This window comes from Vicia villosa, linkage group LG6 (assembly GCF_029867415.1).
Source record: "Vicia villosa cultivar HV-30 ecotype Madison, WI linkage group LG6, Vvil1.0, whole genome shotgun sequence".
Taxonomy (NCBI): Eukaryota; Viridiplantae; Streptophyta; class Magnoliopsida; order Fabales; family Fabaceae; genus Vicia; species Vicia villosa.
Window position 1 is genome coordinate 104146976 of NC_081185.1, and position 19561 is coordinate 104166536.

General features: G+C 33.5%; 2 protein-coding genes across 3 annotated transcripts; both read right to left on the reverse strand.

Annotated features, from left to right (window-relative positions):
* Nucleotides 1–5366: 5366 nt before the first annotated feature.
* LOC131609455 (PH, RCC1 and FYVE domains-containing protein 1-like) lies at nucleotides 5367–10754 on the reverse strand. Its single transcript, XM_058881148.1, has 9 exons — nucleotides 10349–10754; nucleotides 9468–9554; nucleotides 9242–9331; nucleotides 9049–9135; nucleotides 8859–8960; nucleotides 6643–8718; nucleotides 6413–6550; nucleotides 5896–6323; nucleotides 5367–5797 (listed from the first exon to the last, which is right to left on the reverse strand). Exons 1-9 carry the CDS (start codon nucleotides 10394–10396, stop codon nucleotides 5578–5580), a joined length of 3276 nt encoding a protein of 1091 aa, XP_058737131.1. The 5' UTR covers nucleotides 10397–10754; the 3' UTR covers nucleotides 5367–5577.
* A 3664-nt stretch (nucleotides 10755–14418) lies between these two features.
* On the reverse strand, nucleotides 14419–19331 carry LOC131609456 (alanine--glyoxylate aminotransferase 2 homolog 3, mitochondrial-like). Of its 2 annotated transcripts, XM_058881150.1 has the most exons (10): nucleotides 18965–19331; nucleotides 18564–18794; nucleotides 17006–17176; nucleotides 16194–16337; nucleotides 15675–15854; nucleotides 15174–15399; nucleotides 14973–15086; nucleotides 14760–14846; nucleotides 14595–14664; nucleotides 14419–14491 (listed from the first exon to the last, which is right to left on the reverse strand). In XM_058881150.1, the coding sequence occupies exons 1-9, from the start codon at nucleotides 19208–19210 to the stop codon at nucleotides 14621–14623; spliced, it is 1443 nt and encodes a 480-aa protein (XP_058737133.1). In that variant the 5' UTR covers nucleotides 19211–19331; the 3' UTR covers nucleotides 14419–14491; nucleotides 14595–14620. The 2 variants fall into 2 exon arrangements, with proteins under 2 accessions (XP_058737133.1, XP_058737132.1); XM_058881149.1 differs by having other exon boundaries at nucleotides 14419–14664.
* Nucleotides 19332–19561: the final 230 nt, after the last annotated feature.

Consider the following 19561-nt stretch of genomic DNA (forward strand, 5'->3'; position numbering starts at 1 on the left):
AATTACTTTTTTCAAAAAATCAATTTATTAAAATCATAAAAATATAAATTAAAATTTTGAGGTCCTAGGCCGTAACCTTGGTGGTCTACCCCTAGGGCCGGCCCTGCAGTAAATTATCAAAGAAGACACCAAATCTAAGAGCTTAAATAAAGAACACAAAATCTAAGAGCTTAAATAAAGAAGTTGAAAATCTCAGAAAAATTAAATATGCGAGAACAATAGTAATATAGAAAACAAATTAGAAATGCTATACACATATGGATCAATTTCTACAAGACAACTACAAAAATAAGTGTATTTTTATCTTCTATAAAGAGTGGAGACAAATTTATCATTTTGTAATGATAGATAACTTTTTTTTTTGAATTATGTTTTATCTAACAACAAAATTTAATAAAAGAAAATATAACAATAAGTAAAATTGAGTTATAGAGAAAAATGTTTAATTTAATAAATAATGGTGAAAAATGTAATCAAGCTAAAAGGATAGAGAGGCAACCTGCTTTTCACTCAATAAACAAAATTATAAACGAAGAAGAAAAGAAAATAATAAGAATGGAAGAAAGATATATGAACTAGAAAAGGTGGTGGAGGGATGTTTTGTAGAGTTCTATCACTCAACAATCATGTTTGTTGTCACATAATGTTTATTTTGTGTTGGTTTTCTATTTGAATGTTGTTAGTAGTTAAATAGTTGTTATGCATATTCACATGATCCTTTTTTTTTCATAAAAATATAAGTAGATATGGTTATGGTTTTAAATTGCGTTGACCGCAATCCCATCACAACTGCAACACCGTCACAATGTTTTTCATTAGCTTCTTCAACAACATCGTTGCGGTTTGATTTAAAATCAGATGTCCGACCTTATTATGTACCGCATCAAATAACTTAACGACTACAACATTGTTAATGCGGTAGCTTATGCAACACAATAATGGACTGCAATCTCATCTTGTTGTAATTATTATAATAGTTGTTCCAAAATGACAAGAGAAGTGGATTTAAAAAATAGCAACACTTCATGAAGAGTTGTAAAATGAAACCATGCAACTTTTGAAGTGTGTTTGTAGGCCAATCATTGTGACTTTTGGTAAAAAGACATTGTTTCACCAAAAGTCGTTACCTTGTGAAACAATACCAATGTGGCCTATAAATAATTCATTATGAATTCAGAAAATCACATCACAAAAATGCAAATCCTCTAGAATAATTCCAGAGCACTCTTCGCTACATTCGAGTTTTCGCCAGTCTTGCGCAAACTCGAGAAGGCTGAATTATCCTGAGTATTCCTGCGTAGAAACTCCAAGACAAATTAGGAGTGCTTGAAATACTATAAGGAAAGTGTTCCGTACACGATTCTAGCCTCGATTCCATTCGTTCTAAATTATATTTCTAACAATCTTATAGTATTTCAAATAATGGCAACCGACGCTTCCGTTTTCAAACATTTGAAAGAATGAACTCTTGTATCGTGGACACATTCTAAACACAAAAAGAATTAATATGATGAATCCAGGTACGTTTTTATTATTTCTCATAATATTAGAGCAGAAAAATTTATAATTATATATCAAGATTTAAATATGAACTTTTCTATCTATTAATATCAGCACATGCTTGATTGATATTACAAATTTCTAGAAAGAATTGATAATAGTGCTTTGACATCGTTTTTATGTACATGAACAAATGACACTATAACGCATTGGATTAGTAGAGATGCAGGAGAATAAATTCTACAATAACATGGTTTTTTTCTCTCGTAAAATATGGTTAATATTTGGAAAACAGTATTTTGCTTGCTGTATTAATAATGTTAGAATTTCATAAAAGAATGAACTTATGTTATTATGAATAGGATATATCCATATACATTTTGAAATATATAATATACACATATATAAAGCCATTCCTTTGCGGTAAATATAACAGTGTTGCGTTCTTCAAATTTTCCTTGATTTGGTCATACATATTAATTACAGTTCTAGATTATAGTGTATATGTACAAAAAAAAAATGAATATTAGCATCACAATACATGTAGGTGTTAACATTTCTTTTTCTTGAATTTTAATATTAATTATCAAAGTAGAAATTTGTTAATTATCGGTGATCAAATTAATTAAAGTTTATAATTATGAATTATACAATTAAATTATGATCTATATGCTATGTCAATTGTTTGTGTTTCATGAAATTTATTATTATAAGACATATAAAGATCATTCAAAGATGATTCATAACGAGATGTAGAATTTTGAGAACCTTATCGAGGAGGATAAGGAATTTGAGTTTCTAACTAATGAAGAACCCTACGACGAAGATTCTTCATGATTGTTGAAAAACAACTCGAACTTAGAATAAGCAGAAAGTCTGAAAGACTAAGGATCAAGGACTGAACAACATAGATTGTCGACATATTTCTTTTATCTAGTAGAAGAAAATAGTAAGAATTTTGTTCGTAAGATTTCTATTATTCTTCGAGTGGAAGATGATCCTAAGATTTACAATGAAGATGTAATTTCAAAGGACTCCTCTTGAAATGATGTTATCCAAAATGAAATGGATTTAACAATGTCAAACCATACTTGGTTGGATGCAAGTGAGTGTTTAGAAGGAAGTATCATAAAGATGGTACACTAAACATCTACAAGTCTAGATTAATAACCAAGTGTTTAGACAAAAGGAATGTGTTAATTATTTGAACACATATGCACTAGTAGCAAGGACGGAAACAATTAGAGTATCGTTTGCATTAGTTTTTTTGCACGAACTTATAGTTCATCAAAAGGATGTCAAAATGACATTCCTAAAATGGAGATCTCGATGAGGAGATTTACATGGAGAAATCAAAAGGTTATATATTTCCTGTTAATGAACAAATAGTGTACAAGCTTGTTAAATCCTTGTATGGATTAAAACAAGCACCGAAACAATGGCATTAAAAGTTTGACTTTGTCATTGTAAGATTCTTCGATTAAGGAGGAGACACACAAACTAAAGGGGAGACACACAAGTTAGGGGGAAAATTTTCAATCTTATCAAAACAAGAATTCAAAGAGTTTGTCATCATCAAAAAGGGGGAGATTGTGAAGAATATATTTTATATCTAGTTTTGATGAAGATAAAGGTTATCAAAGAAGAAAAGAATCAAAAGTGTCATGCACATCAATGATGAAGTCGATCAAGAAGGTTGAACATAGAAATTCAAGTGAATATTTGAGACAAGAGAACTTAACTAAGGTACTCATTGCAATTTATACTATACTACTTTAAATTTCTCATAATTTTATCTCTCGCTTAATCTAAAAACCTTCTTGCATCATCAAACATGATTATCTAAAAAGCTTCTTCATCTAATTCTTGTGACAAGTGTTTGTACACAAAGTTATGTAAGAACATTGTGATTTTCTTGTCTCCATGTTGATTATATGTTGATCATTATCAACGAGATGAATGGAACTTTAGAAACAAAGAGGTTTCTAGATTCGACATTCAAGATGAAAAGATCTTGAAATGATAGACACCATTTTTTATCAAAGTAAAGCGAAATAGTGGGGGTTAAAAACATATTGAGAAAACTTCCAAATTCAATATGAAAGATGTTGGACTAGTTGACACTCTTTTGGAGATCAAAGTAATGCGAAAATAGTGGGGGTTGTGAACTTAGTCAAATACACTTTGTTGAGAAAGTTCTTGATAAGTTCAAAATAATGATGGAAGAGTTATGGTCTTATTAGAATACACAAGTTAAATTGGTCTTCTAGTATAATGTACTATATCCGACATAACATTTGCAATTAGTAAATGAGTAGATTTACTAGCAGTCCAAATGGTGAGCATTGGAAGACCATCAAAAGAATTTTGATTATCTTTTAAAAACCAAAATCTTGACCTCCATTATGGTAGGTTTCCTGCCATATAGAAGGATATACCAATATGAGTTGGATATCGAGTGTTCGAGATCATATATTTACAACTAAGTGGATATTTACACTAGTTGGGGGTGATATTTCTTGGAAGAGCAAGAAACAAAGATGCCTCACTCTCTTGACCATGGAGCCATAGTATGTGGATCTCGCTTCCACTGGTCAAGAAGTTGAATGGTTGAAAGACCTTCTGTTGGAAGCTCCATTGGCTAAATACAGTGTTTCAAAGGTGTTAACACAACGTGACAGTTAAGCCAATTTAGCATGAGAATTCAGATAAGTGTAAAATGAAAAGTCTGGGCACCGAGGCCTTAGACATTCTTTCGTGAGAAAATTGATTAAAGATGTAATCATTTCATTCACATATATACGATCGATCTATAATTTGAATGATTCATTTACTAAACCACTGGCCAGGGATTTAGTAAAGACAACCTCAAGAGGTGTGAGGTTGAAACTCCTTGAATAAGTGTTCCAACAATGATAGCAACTCAATATGAAGTTAATACATCTTAACCTAAGATTCAATGGGTAACAACAAGTCATTGATTTGGAAGTTGGTGCAACATTTTGTGACAATGTTGACTATTACATAATTGAGGGTTGAGTTTTTTAGAAACTCTTAATGAAGTTCTATATCGAGGAGGATATGTATCTCAAGAAATAGATACAAACTTAACTTCACCTACATGAAAAATTCACGAAGAACAGGAAAAGCACATGGCCATAAATAGTGCTAGGCGAGATATGTAGGCGAAGAACCTTTGAAGAGTGTGTGTATAGTAACGCCGATCTTATCACATGGGATAACGGTTCAAAGCATAGTTACCTAACATTCCGATTAGGCTTTGCGTTGAAAAATAGAAACACTTCATGAAGAGTTGCAAAATGAAACCATGCAACTTTTGAAGTGTGTTTGTAGGCCAATCATTGTGACTTTTGGTAAAAGACATTGTTTCACCAAGGGTCGCTACTTTGTGAAACAATACCAATGTGGCATATAAATAATTCATTATGAATTAAGAAAATCACATCTCAAAAATGCAAATCCTCTAGAATAATTCCAGAGCACTCTTCGCTACATTCGAGTTTTCGCCAGTCTTGCGCAAATTCGAAAAGGCTGAATTATCCTGGATATTCCTGCGTAGAAACTCCAAGATAAATTGGGAGTGCTTGAGATACTTTAAAGAAAGTGTTCCGTACACAATTCTAGCCTCGACTCCATTCGATCTAAATTATATTTCTAACACATCTGCAACATTGTTAATGCGGTAGCTTCTACAACAATAATTTAAAACTATGGATATGTTGCTTCTATGGGATTCTACCTAGTACAATCAATTACAATTTTATTGTCTAGTGTATGAAATAGAACAAACTTAAAATATGGAGCATAAACATAACAACATTGTTATAAACAACAAATCTCTTTGATTTAAAAAAAAATACACATTAATTTCCCTATGTCTAGTATTTTCCTATACATGATTATCCATGTTGTGTTATAGAATACATCAAAACTATGAAATTGATGAGATTAGATCATATAAATTTTACTACACTTTGTAATCAAACCATGTTTATGTACTTCATCATTTCATCAAATTAACACTAACATGATGCCTATGAAGACTATGCTTTATGTTTATGAAGGTGCTGCCTCAATGTTTTCTTCAGCCGGTGGTTGCGCGGTACTGCTCGACGATGCTTCATTTTCAGAATTCGTAGGTGGTGGCAGGGGACTGCTAGACGGCGTCGGCGCTACATCTTTAGAAATTTTTGCATGTGGATTGTATCTCTCAAGCACCCTATCTTTGTTCGTGTTCCACCATTGTTCTGCTTGATCTTCACGAAACCTTCGTTTACTGCATTAAAACTAAACATTATAACGATAACGACGATGATAATGATAAGAGCATGTATATAAGTTATTTCTGTAATCAACAAGAAGTAACTGTAATACCTGAATCGAACACGTTTGAAAGCTCTATTACCGTTAGGCTTTACTATCAGTGTCACGTAGACGCCAGGTTCGAATTGTTCAATGATTTGTGATTCTCCTTCTCTCACTGATCTTGAAGGGTTCAATGATTTTGAATCATTTTCAGAGCTTTGTGATGGTGCTGCTATTGTTTCGGTATTAGACGAGGACGATCCGTTGCTTTCTTGAAAAACATCTCCTGCATCCTGAGACGGATTAACTTCTGCAGCTTCGTGGTTATTTTCTTCTATTACGCGTTCACTTTGTTGCTCCGATTCCAAGTTTGATGGTATCGAACATGTTTCGGATTTCGGATTTTCATCTAGAAAATTCTCAGCCTGAACAACCATGTTACTAAATTTTTCGCTCTCTAAAACTTCTGGTGGCAATTGCTCGGTCATTTCCTTCAACTGCGTAAAATCATAAGCCAGTTACTTAGTTAACGTATCCAACAAGAAATTAATAACTTCTGAAAATATTTTGAAAAAAATGAAGATACCTGAGTTACCATGGACTCGAAAAATTCTTTCGCTGCTTTGTGTTTAGAAGATTCTTCTGCAGCTAATATCGCGGCATCCTTAATGTTTTTCTGTAGTTTCTGAATTTCCATGTCGCTTTTTTGCTTCAAGCTTCGATTCTAAAAGAAATTTCGTAAACTTATCAATAGTGAGTCTTGTAAGAGAATTTCGCATACACAAAAGAAACAAAAAGTGTAGTAAATGAATCTACTTGGTTCTGCAATTTCGACACTTCTTGGTTCAAAAGCTCGTTTGTCTTCTTCAAACTTTCGATAAGACTTCTTGAAAATCCTGGACTGTTAGAACGCGGCGGACTTGGTCTTCTCGGGTATGGTGATACTGATCTCGAATTGAGAGGTGGAGCTGACGGTGGAGCTGGAGCTATCGCAAGCTTCAAACTATTTTGAATGGAACCTGCTGCACTTGGAAATGCCATCTCTTTCATTTGTGTAATAGACGGAATTTGAGAAGTTGGCATCATGGAAGAACTTCCGAGCTTATTATTAGTCCTCATTTCGAGATATTTTAGCGGTTCTGAGAAAGGAGGAAAAAGAATTTTTGTGGATCTTATTATTTCTCCTTGGCCGTATCTATCCCTTCCCTCGATAGAATTGCGAGGTTGTGTATTAGTAACTTTTCTATTAAGACTGGAAGCCGCGTTTGACTCGATCGCTTTAAGCTTGGCGTAGCAAGAATCGCATACACGGTGAGGCTTTCCTGGCGTGGGAGCCAATGCGGCTTTCAAAACTTTTCTCGAGCTACAACCATGACAATGTACTAATCCGCAGTTATAACAATTATGTCTTTTTCTAGTAAAACCAAACGGTTGTCTACAACCGGTGCAAGCGGATTGGTCAACTCCAGATACCCATTTATGAATGCATATGCAAGAAGTGAAACTTGAGCCGCAAGAAATGTTTTTGACATGCCTTTCTTTCAAGGCTTCCACCAATGTCGGTGTTTTTCTATCGTCGATATCTCCTTGTCCTAATCTTCCATTCGCACCTTTACCCCAAGTAAATAATTCGCTCCTCGACGTCAAAGCAGCGACATGATGTGCTCCGCATGATATTTCCTCGACAAACTCACCCACCAACGAGTCTTGTACGAGTATCGGTATTTTTCCATCGGATAAAGAATTTCCTAGCTGACCGAATTCAGTGCCTCCCATAGTAAATAAATGTCCGGAAGTAGTGAGAGCAATAGTCATAGTATGTCCACATGCAATCTGGTGGAAATTATATTCGATGAGCGTTGAAACACAAGTCGGTTGAAGGTATGTTTCCTTGTTTCCATGTCCTAAACGATTTTTGTCGCCGTCTCCCCAAGTGAAGAGCTTTCGTGACGAAACGTTCGAACCTGATTGAAAAGTAACCTCTACAATGGCTGCAGTATGCCATACTCCACATGCAACCTTAATAGTCTTCAAACCACTTAACAATTGTACCTCTTTCGGATATGACACGCTCTCTCGATTTCCATGACCTAATACACCGAATGTTCCATCGCCAAAGGTGAAAAGTTTTCCATTAGAAGTTGCCAGTGCCGAATGCCATGTACCACATGCAATCGATATAACTTGAAGTCCTTCCAAAGGACCGCTAATCCTCTTTGGTATCCAATGGCTAACATCGGTTCCATGTCCGAGAATTCCAACGTTATATGTACCATCACCCCATGAGAATAAATCGTCTGATATAGATACAGCACATGTATGATTCTCTCCGCACGCAACACTCTCCACACTAGTAACGGATAGAAACTCGACAAGTTGAGGTCGGCCAAAATCTTTATCCAATCCATGACCGAGTCGTCCGCCAGATTCCTCTCCCCAAGTGAAAACTTCTCCTTGCCTAGTAACTAAAGCCATGTGACGCACACCGGATGCAATCTGTTGAACATCAAGAACAACACTTGACTCTAAAGGCTTAGGAACCAATACATCTGTGGTGGAAGGGAGATGAGTGACACTTCCATCCGGTGAAACTGCATCGGCCCAAACTTCTCCCCATATATAAACATCTCCTAATGACTCTATGTCATCAGGTCCCGATCCTCCACTCGAACAGCTAGGTGTACTTGACACACTAACCCGAAAACCATCTCCAATACTTGTCCTTGCATTCATATTTTTACGATCTAACCCAACATCTGGGTTCGCCCAACACAATGATGACTCACGAGGAGCTGAATGAGTCGAGGTGGTAGAGAGCCTACCGCGAGAAAGGCTTGTAGAAAACTCTAATACTGCACCAAAAGGTCGATTCGGAATATAATCAACACCGTCCTGTAACCAAAATTTGTAGACTAGTAAATAGTGATCACTAAGTTCAATAACAAATCTATTATCATATAAATAGAAACATCTTAGAAAATTTGCATTTCATCGGATAAATATTCATTCATCGAACTCATGATAAAACTCACATATGATGATTGACTCCTAGTAAGCCTTTTATGCCTTCCGTTGGAAATTAATTGTTTAAGCCCTGCAAACCACACCTCTACCTCAGCTTTGTCCTTGCATATCTATAAATAAGAGAGAAAAAAATCACTATATTCAAAATGTTGATAAAATTTAACATCATTCGAATGCAGTATCAATATGTTTTCTAACCAGATCAAGTGTTCGATCTCCGTTATTATAAACAAGCGAAAACGAAAGATAGTCCTTTTCTTGTTGCAAATATCTTCTAAATACAGCCTACAAATAAATGGTCGTAAAAAACATGAGAAACCGTCAAGACATTGATAACACGGCCATCCATGAAGATCAACATTTACATTGAATGACAGATTATTCAACTTACGGTTCTTTGTCCAGGAATAATGCGTGAAACCGAAGATAGTTGTAGAGTCCTTTCCTTTTTATGAGAAATCCAAATCAGTGTTGTTTCATCCTGTTAATGCCACTAAATATGAAATTAGTTAGAGATAGTAAATCCACCATACACATGTTTAATGTAGTCACTGAATTTTTTCGTCGTAGATTTAGAAGTCACGTTGGCTCTCGAATAATCATAAGTAAAACCTCACCAAGGAGAGTCTGAAAGGGCAAACTTTTGGCTTCGCTTTTCGGCTGTACTTTATTATCTGAGTTCCTTTCTTCAAAATAGTGAGTGCCTTCAAAAAAGAGTTGAAATAAATATCAAATTCGAGCTCGTAAAGCGCCTGACTAAGCAAATATAATCCTTCATTTTTCTAAGATATAACATCGACCGATTATGCAACATTTCTATAAGTATTTTCAACGATGAAACAACATTCTTTTCTTGCCATTTTTTCCAATAGTGTTTCTAATTATTGGCCAAATTATGAAACTCCATCAAGAAAGGCACAATACTATCCCCAATGCATAAGCTTATTCTGTTCCATTTCATATCCTATCACTCTTCTCCTGGGCTGGCCAAAATAGTCCTACATTGCTTGGGAATCGAGACTCAGGGTAGTTTATATACAACACTCATACACCTCAGTCCAACGAGACGTATGACAAAGCCATGAGGGTTCTCACACTCAAAGTGAACAATACCTCGTAGCCAAAAGTGGCATGGGCTAGAGATCGACCAGGAGAACTCTTTTTCTTTCTCCACTCTTAATCATTCAACTAAGAATGTTTTGTTTTCTCATGGCTATGGCTAAGTGTATGCATATCATGGTTTTAAATTATCGTCTACAACGGCATCATAACTGCAATTTCAACCATATTGATCACATTTTGCCACAATATAAAGATTCTCAGTATAACTACAACCGCAACCGCAATCTAAAAACATGATGCATCTAATAACATTTTGAAAATGAAACAACATACAATCTACATCATAATTTACACTATCACTATCTACATGCAAGATGAAGAAAAAATCGCATTTGATGAATAAAACAATTTATAGAAAAAGCTAGATGAAACCAACTTGTTCAATATCTCGATCAAGACCTCCATTACTAGCAGGATCTGCCATTCCATCTGAGAAAATTGTAATGAAACCACCAACAACAAAGTTCAAGAAACAAAAACTTCATCGAAATCTCCATAGATTGATATTTTTTCGATTTCGGCCTCTCATCAAAATCACCAATATCAAAAAATTGAAAAATCCAAAGAAAAACAAAAAATGTGCAATGTATTGCAATGCTTGAAATCTCTCAAGAGAAGAACTAGCACTAGCCCTTGTGTATATGATGGAATCAAATATGACAAAATATCATATGAATGTAAAAAAATGTGAAATTTTGTCAAAAGGGGTTGTGAGATTAGCATAAAGTTTGAGAGTGATGTGGAAAAAAAGGATTTTGATGAAAGAAAGCATGAAAGGAATTGCAGATGAATGAAAGAGAGAGAAGGGGCGAAATGAGTGGGAAGTAAGTGGTCAAATTTTTAGGAAAACTGAAATTGAACAAAGTGTGGTACTTTGTTTCTTTCTCTATCAACTAACTAAACGATTTCTGCCACATGGCTTCATGTCTCTCCATAAAAATAAATTAGATGTTATTTTCAAGTTTATACACAAATATATATTTTTGTATGAAAAAAGTTAGAATGAAATGGATATATATATATATATATATATATATATATATATATATATATATATATATATATATATATATATATATATATATATATATATAATGTGAATTTAATTAAATATTAAATAATAGGTTAAAATATTATATTTGTGAGAACAAATTGAATAGTTATGTATAAATTAAATTTGTTTTATAGACAAAATAACTATTATATTTGTGAGAATATATTCGATAGCTAACTATGTGCTTACAAATATAACTGTCAGATAATTTCGACGATAGACAACTGATGAAGTGTTATAAATATGAAAGTTTCAGAAGTCAAACGATTTTTGGATGTCAAAGAGTTTTTTGTGACAATGGAAGTTGATATCATCTGTCGATTATAGCTCTTAATGATGACATTTGATCAAGAAAATGTCTAAAGTCTCATCAGACAATCAATATACTAATCTAATTAAAATGCTAATCAAGTTGATGGATAACCAGAGGATTTTGAAGTTTGAAAAAATAAAGTGAGAAAGCTCGTATTGTCATGTGCTTAGCATTTTAGAGTAAGTCTTGAAGTAATGAGACAGTCCACATACGCCCAATTTTTTACAAACCCTTCTGATTTTTTAAAATATTTTGAAAACATATCAAGGCTCGTATGAAATTGACTAAGGCTCTGTTTGGTAAGACATATTTTCGAGCTTATAGCTAATGTCTTATGTCTTATAAGCTCATATGATAATTTAGACCCGTTTGGTAACAGTCTTTTCGTCACGAGCTTATAGCTTATTTTACTAGCTTATAGCTTATTTTCCAGACGCTATTTCAAATAGCGTTTTAGCTTATGTCTTATAGCTTATTATTTTTTCTTCCTTTTTTATCCTTATTATTTCAATTAAAATCCATTTTTAACCCTTATAATTTATTTTAATTTAAAATAAAATATTTATATATTAAATATCTTTTATGTCATTTTACATTTATAAGTTAATTGAACCGCTAATTTTACCAAACACTTCAATGAGCTTATAAGCTATCAGTCTCAACCATCCGCTATAAGCTACAAGTCATCAGTCATCAGCCATCAGTCATAAGCTATAAGCTATCAGCTATCTTATCAGTCAACCGCTATTTTTACCAAACAGACCCTAAGAAATCTTCTCTAATCAATTAAGGAAGTTTACACACTGCCTAATTGAGTAAGGCATTGTTCCAGTCAATTATAACAAGGTGAAAGACCTCTTAATCGATTAGAAAAACCTTTAATCGGGTTAATCCATGTAGTCGTTTTAGGGTTTTCTTTTTTGAATAAGGGTTGCCATTTTTGAAAATATTTTAATCGATTACCAGTTAGGATTAATCGATTAAATCAATTAAATAGTCCATGAATCATTCCTTTTGTTGAGCCAAAGAATTTTTTTCATAAAAGATGTTTCTCCTCATTTCTCTTTGCACCAAAACTCTGAATGTAAATTTCTCTATGTTTTCTTTACTCCCTATATTTTGAATTTGTTTTTTCACGAGAATTGTCGGTAGTGCTAAAAAATTGGAAAACTTTTGTGAGAGTTGTGTTGAAATTGGTGTTGTGATTAATTAGATTTATTCAAGAGTGAAACTCTCTTCTAAAATTAATTTTTAAAGGACTTAAAGTTGCAAGCTAAATCTTAAAAAAGTTTGGGTAAAGGTTTTTGAGTTAAGTTAAATATGTGTAAAAGCTCTGTTTAATTATTGTTAAAGGTCTGTGGGCTGATCTAGTAACTCAAGTCTAATTTGAGTAGAACTCTCAAGAAGAAACTCTTGGAGACATGAGTAGGCAAAGTGGTTAGGCACAATCTGTATAAGCATGTAGTGTACTCTTTATTTTAATTTCTGTTGCGTATCGCTCTTCATCTCCATCTTTCTTCTATATAATTCATATCCTTTTAACATAAATATAAATTAATCACAAATTTTTAATATCATAATTCACTCTCCTCCCCACTCTCATGTGTTTGAAGTCACTTGATCAACATAGTAATTTTTGATTTCTTATTTGTAATCAAGGAATATGAATTTCTTGGCCCGAGGACAAGTTTGAGGGGACCTTGTAAAATAGTTAAAGCAAATGATATGCATCCAAAATCTTTGTTGTCAATAGAATTAGGATGAGTGGTATGAAGGAGTTCATAGGGAAATTTGGAGGTCAATATACGAGATGAGAGACCGTTGATGATAAACACAACATGATTAACATCATAGTTCTAAAAGACCTTAAATAAATTGCATTAAAACATGATTGCTCTTGTGACATTGAGGACATGCTTATGCTTTCTCTATGCAATTGCATTTTTCTGTGGAGTTTTCACTCAAGATCTCTTATGCAAAATTCCATGAGTGTTCTAGAAATTTGTCATGAATAACTCCTTGCCACTTTCAATTTTGCTGGTTTGCATTTTCTTGCCAAAATATATTTGAACATAGATAATGAACTGCATAATTATAGGTCTTGTCTCATATTTTTATTTCATGGGGTAGATTCAAGTGTGATGTGAAGTCATCTATGGAGGTGTAACCAAGATCGCACCCACATTTTTTGCTGGATATATGTTTGATTGATCTAGAGCTGGGTTTGAAAGGTTGTTGATTGTTGTTGGTATTGTTGTTGATGGAGGAAGAATCATTGATTTCAAGTGTAACCATCATTGTTGGTTGTAGTGGAGATCTTGAAACGCGGGAAGATGATGATTCTTGAATTTATTCTATTTCTGGTGATACCATAAGACAACATAGAGCTATTGATGAATATCATGTATTTTCTTATTATTGCACAAGGAATTACAAGGACAGAACTCCTATTTATACAAGACAGGGTAGTCACTTGAAGTGAGCTAATGTTAAGAGAAGTTTGATATGGTTAACAAGTATATAACTAACTCAACTAAACAATAGAAACTAATTTAGCACATAACTAACTTAGGAAATAAACATAGGATTATCATCTAATATTACATTATATAGACTTCAATAGCTATTCAACAATAATGGCTCACCATCTTGTTCTTAAATCAGCATATTACATACTTGAATCCTGCATCTGGTAATTTCATCAAGATCCAATACTTCCTCAAATAGTGCAGATTTTAGAATACTGTCCAAATCCTTGGACAAGAAAATTTTATTGATAACAAAGAGAAGAAACATGAACTAGATTGAGATGCATAACTCATACAAAACAGAGATAGCCTTTGTGTATTTTCCTTTTAGTGCATATTGATTGCTAGAAGCCAAGAATTAAGCTTCCAATTGCTCAAAATGAAATTCTAGTTTCAGCTTTCAGTAGCGTAGAATCAACGATAACTTAAAACTAGAGAAATAATATGTTTTTTTTTCAAAAGAGATATACTACGACGAAAAGGAAGAAATGCGTGAATTGGCGTATGCATGAAAATAAAAGAACAGCCAACAAAAATGGGAAGAGAAAAGATAACCAAGAGACAACGAGTTGTTGGCTCATTCGTTTTCCACCAAGGCGGTTTGCAACTATGTAGGTCTAAAATCTGCATGTAAAATTTAAAATTTTACTTGCTAGAGTCGAGATAGATGATAATCTAGTAGAGATTAAGTTATTAACATCATAAAACATAGTTGACATTTATTTACACTGCATCTTATTTATGCTTCGCAGTTCAAATTCTAGATAAGGTGTAGTCCATCGCATCCACTAGGAAATCTGCAAACATAAATATAAAAACCTGTAATTAATAAAACTAAGGCTAGTAGTATTAATTTATCTAATGTTAACAAAAGAGAGAATTAGAAGCTAACCTGCATCTTCTTTGCTGAAACATAAGGGAGGTGTAATTCGGAATACATTTCCATAATAGCCACCTTTTCCAACCAGCACTCCTAAATCTGCGGTAACAGCAGAAAAACTGGTTAGTGACACGGAAAACAGATAAAAATATGGCTAGATTGTTTCGAATGCTGCAGGAAATCCGGGACAACTTAGCTTATCGGGATTGAGATTCGAGACTTTACCTTTCAATTGTTCCATTACATGCAGGGTTTCTTCTTTTGCTGGTGTTTTCAGTTCACGGTCGGTGACAAGTTCAACTCCAAGCATGAATCCTTTTCCTCTCACATCACCGATTACTATAGTAGAAAACAGAAAAACCGATTAGAAACAAATAAAAGCAAACAAAATTCTTAGATGAGCAAGTATATGGGATGAAATCTTACTTTCATATTTGTCTTTGAGTGCATTAAGCCTCTCTTTCAAATGGGATCCCACTACAAATGCATTTTCTTGGAGCTTTTCCTTCTCTATTACTTTTAGAACAGCCAATCCTGCCGCTGTACAAACAGGGTTTCCACCAAAGGTGTTAAAGTAATTTCTGTGAGTCAAAGCCTTTGCAATCTCAGGAGTAGTTACAACAGCGCCGAGAGGAATGCCATTTCCAATACCCTGCCAAAGGAAAAATCAACAAAACAAGCCAACAATGATGAGCATAGATACTTGATAAAGCACACATAACATGTATGTAGACATAGATAGATATATGCAAGGTTCTAAATTTCAGTCGCTATCACTATCGCAATTCTTATAGTCTAAGCATCACTTTCTGAGTAGACAAGGGAAAGTATTCTATATTCATTGGCGGCGCAGACTGTTGGGTTGTTCTGTTTGCTAAATTAAGTGAAGGTTGTATCTTTCTACTTCGACAAAGAGAGATGAATTACCTTTGCCATTGTTACTATATCAGGTTGAACACCATGGGCTTCAAATCCCCAGAAATGGCTACCAGTGCGAGCAAACCCAGCTTGAACCTCGTCAGCAATACAAAGACCTCCAGCTTTTTTAACACTGTCATAGGCAGCAGACAAGTAACCAGGTGCCAATTCAACAATGCCCCCCACTCCCTACCATAAACAACAAGAGCATTATATTACCAATTCATTTTGGAAGTTATATACCATACAGATTTACTCCATGATACATCAGCTTACACAATTAGTATTATTAGGCAATTTTGAGGTCTATTATCTAAATATTAAGGATTTTGAGGTCTCTGCAACAGTTACAACCACAATTTCAACCACAATATTCCGTTATATTGAACTTTGCATCATAACCGCAAGCTCAATTTAAAAACATGATCAAATGAATAATGACGCGCATGGTTTATATCTAAAACTGCATTTTTTATCACAAAGACATGATTGAGATGGAATTCATATATGCTTCACTTTGATATATACCTGTATAGATTCAGACATGAATGCAGCAACATTTCCGAAAGTTCCAAAGTTAATGATATCTTGGACATCTCGTGCATACTTCTCTCCATCAGAGCCAAAAATACCTCTGTAAGGGTCTGGATTTACTGCATGATGAACACCAGACTAGTGGTACACAAAGCAACAACAAAAAGGAAAAACTGTTAAACAAAGTAGAAAACTCAGTTAAAAGAATTGGTGCTTGAAATGGGAAGGAACATAGAAAAGAGAGGAAAAAAAATACACAAGTTTGCATTTGCATGTGAAGAACTCACATGAGAATTGGCAAGATACATAATGACATAATTGAGAATGAATAAGACAACACATAATGACATAATTTTAAGATTAATTGTTCAAGAGGGGTCCACACTTTCATTATCATAATAAATCATTATCCTGGCACTTTCAAAACTTATCCGAACAAACATAGTTTCCACAGATCTGTTCCTATTTTTATTAGTACAGATAATAAGGGGTCACTTTCATAGTTGATAGAAATGTCCCCAAAGATGCCAAACTCCGTTGCTGTTGCTATCACACACATACATGCATATAAAGTTTAGTGAAACTACGCGTCAGCTACATTGACGTGTTAGTCCATTCCACTGGCCAAATAAGTATCGTTGCTATAAGTTAAACATATAATTATAAAAGAATACAGTGCCGTAAATTTTTGCCCAATCTTAGGAAAACAAGTACTCCAATATTTAACAAAAGCAATTTATCTTCATTTTCCTATATTAATGATGAACTTTCGTTTGTATCTAGTTAAAAAAATAATAATATATTACCTGAACGACATTAAATTTCCAGATGCTTTGAGCTGTGGCCCCCATTGTCCCACTTGCATTCCCATGGTAAGAATTTCTAATTGAAATTATATCATTGCATCCGGTGTACAACCTTGCTATCAGCATTGCCAATTCGTTTGCTTCTGTTCCAGAGTTTGTAAAAAATGCCACCTACATATATAATTGAGTGTATTTAAATAGATAGTTTGGTTTCTCGTGTGAATTATTATTAGGTGACTGATGTTATTGTTGTTGATATGGACAACAAACATTATCTTTTGGCCACGAAACCAATTAGCATCAATATCACCCACGCCAGCGCAGCATCTATCCCATACATATATACATGTATAGTAGTGTTAAATTAAACGGGTTATGCTAACAATTATGTCCCTTTTTAATTATAAATAAAAATGTTTATATATTTGATTCTACTTTAAATTAAATATATCAATTTATTTTTTATACAAATTTTTGTATATGATTGAAAAATTAAAGAGTAAGGACATCCCTTAAATTAAACACTAGTGGAAAATTTTATTTTTCTTTAAATATGTTTAATAATATTTATATAAAAACTAAAATATTTTTTAGAGTTAAAAGGTAGTGCACTGACAGTGTAAAATAGTTTTACACTGTCATCCAATAGAAAATCATAAATGTGCCTTGTCATTAAGTTTTTTTTAAATAAAAAAATGATTTAATTGGATACATGGGTGATGATTGGTTGACAGTGTAAAAATATTTTAATATGTTTTATTTTAGATGATTAAAAACTGCTACTCCTTTCGTTCTCATAACATATTCTCATTAAATAGAACAAAAAATATCTCACACTCACTAAAAAGTTAGCTAATTTTGATTTTACTGAAAATAAATAAAAATTATTTTTTAAAATACTTTTTCAAGAATTTGTTCCATAAATATTAAAAATTGTTAAAAAAATTATTTTAATTAATTAAAAGAGAGTTTAGTAATTTTATCAAAACAGAAAAGAAAAATAAAGTTTATGGATGTTGACATTAAATTTACTGAACTATTTTTTAAACACGAAGAATTGAGATATCAAAGGTTTAAATCAACGCTCTCATATATAAGGTTTCTCTATAATTATTAACCGAGTTGGTTTAACCGAGTTTTCTAAACTATTATTTTTACAATAAAATTTAATTTAGCTCCTTTTAATGACAAACAATCATGAGAAGTTCAAATTCACTACCCTACATCTAATATTTTTGCAGAGCTATTTAACGGAATTTACTAAACTATTTTTTTTTTACTATAAAATTTAACTTAGCACCTTTCCACGGACAATTTTAACCAAATAATTATTAGATATAACAAATACATTAACATAATATTTTTTACTTATTAAACAGGTTTTTCAAAATAAATAAAAAACTATAAAAGTCTAAAAATGTTTAATTATCTCAACTGGATTGAAATATTACGTCTAGTTGACAAAATGTCAAATTTATAAACATATATTAAATTAAATTCCATAAAAAAAAAAATACTAATTGAAAAAAAGTGACGTTGAAAGAAAAGAAAACCGTACCTTAAGATTACCGGGAAGCTTAGAAGCCAAAGCTTCAGCAAAATCAGTAACGGCATGATTCAGATACAAAACCGTTGAGTGCTGTAACTTCTTCGTTTGTTCCACGATTGCTGCGACTACATCAGGGTGGCAGTGCCCGCAGCACACCGTAGCAATCCCTCCAAACGCATCAAGGTACCTCCTCCCGTTTTCATCGAAAAGGTACTGTCTCTTCCCTTCCACGACGTTCAACTGTAATCATCAGTTAATTCTCATTTAGATCATTAATTTCATTTACCGTTATAATTTAACGGAAATAATAACAATCAAAGTGATGTTAATTGTCTACGGCTATAATCAGATACGTTATTGCAGTTTTTATTATTATTTAGCGAGGAATTATCCGGTGCGATGAGCCTCACCGGTGATTTGTACGCATGGAAGATTGAAGGGCTAAGATACTCCCTACGCTTCGCAATGATATCGTCACCGGAGGGACCGGAGTACGGTGTTGGAATATGATCAAACGCCGGTAATACAGGTGGTTCGGCGGGAAGAGTGTCTTTTGTTCTCTCGGCTGCGGACTGAGAAATGCCTCGTTGAACGATGAATCTGTTCTGCTGTGAAGATCGGCGGAGGATCAATCTTGAGAATAATGATCCTGTCATTTCTTTCTCCTGTCGGCGGAAGATTCCGGTGATGGCTCCAGAAATGTAGGACCCGACCCGAAATCGCGCGATGTGAGAAAAGGAGAAAGAAGAGAAGAAATCGGAGAATTGTGATATCGAGGAACGAGAAGAACGGGATGGTTTATATAGGAAATGGATGTGAGGTGAGACGTGTGTCGATGTGATTGATGGAGAATTACTGCTAGGAAAGTCACTGCGGTAAAAATAGAACATAATGTACTTGGTGAATAATGCATAATACTCTCTTTGACTTCAAAAATAAAATTGTCTTTTTACTAAATAAATTCATATTTATCAGTAACTTTTTCTACTATTATACTATCTGTTATA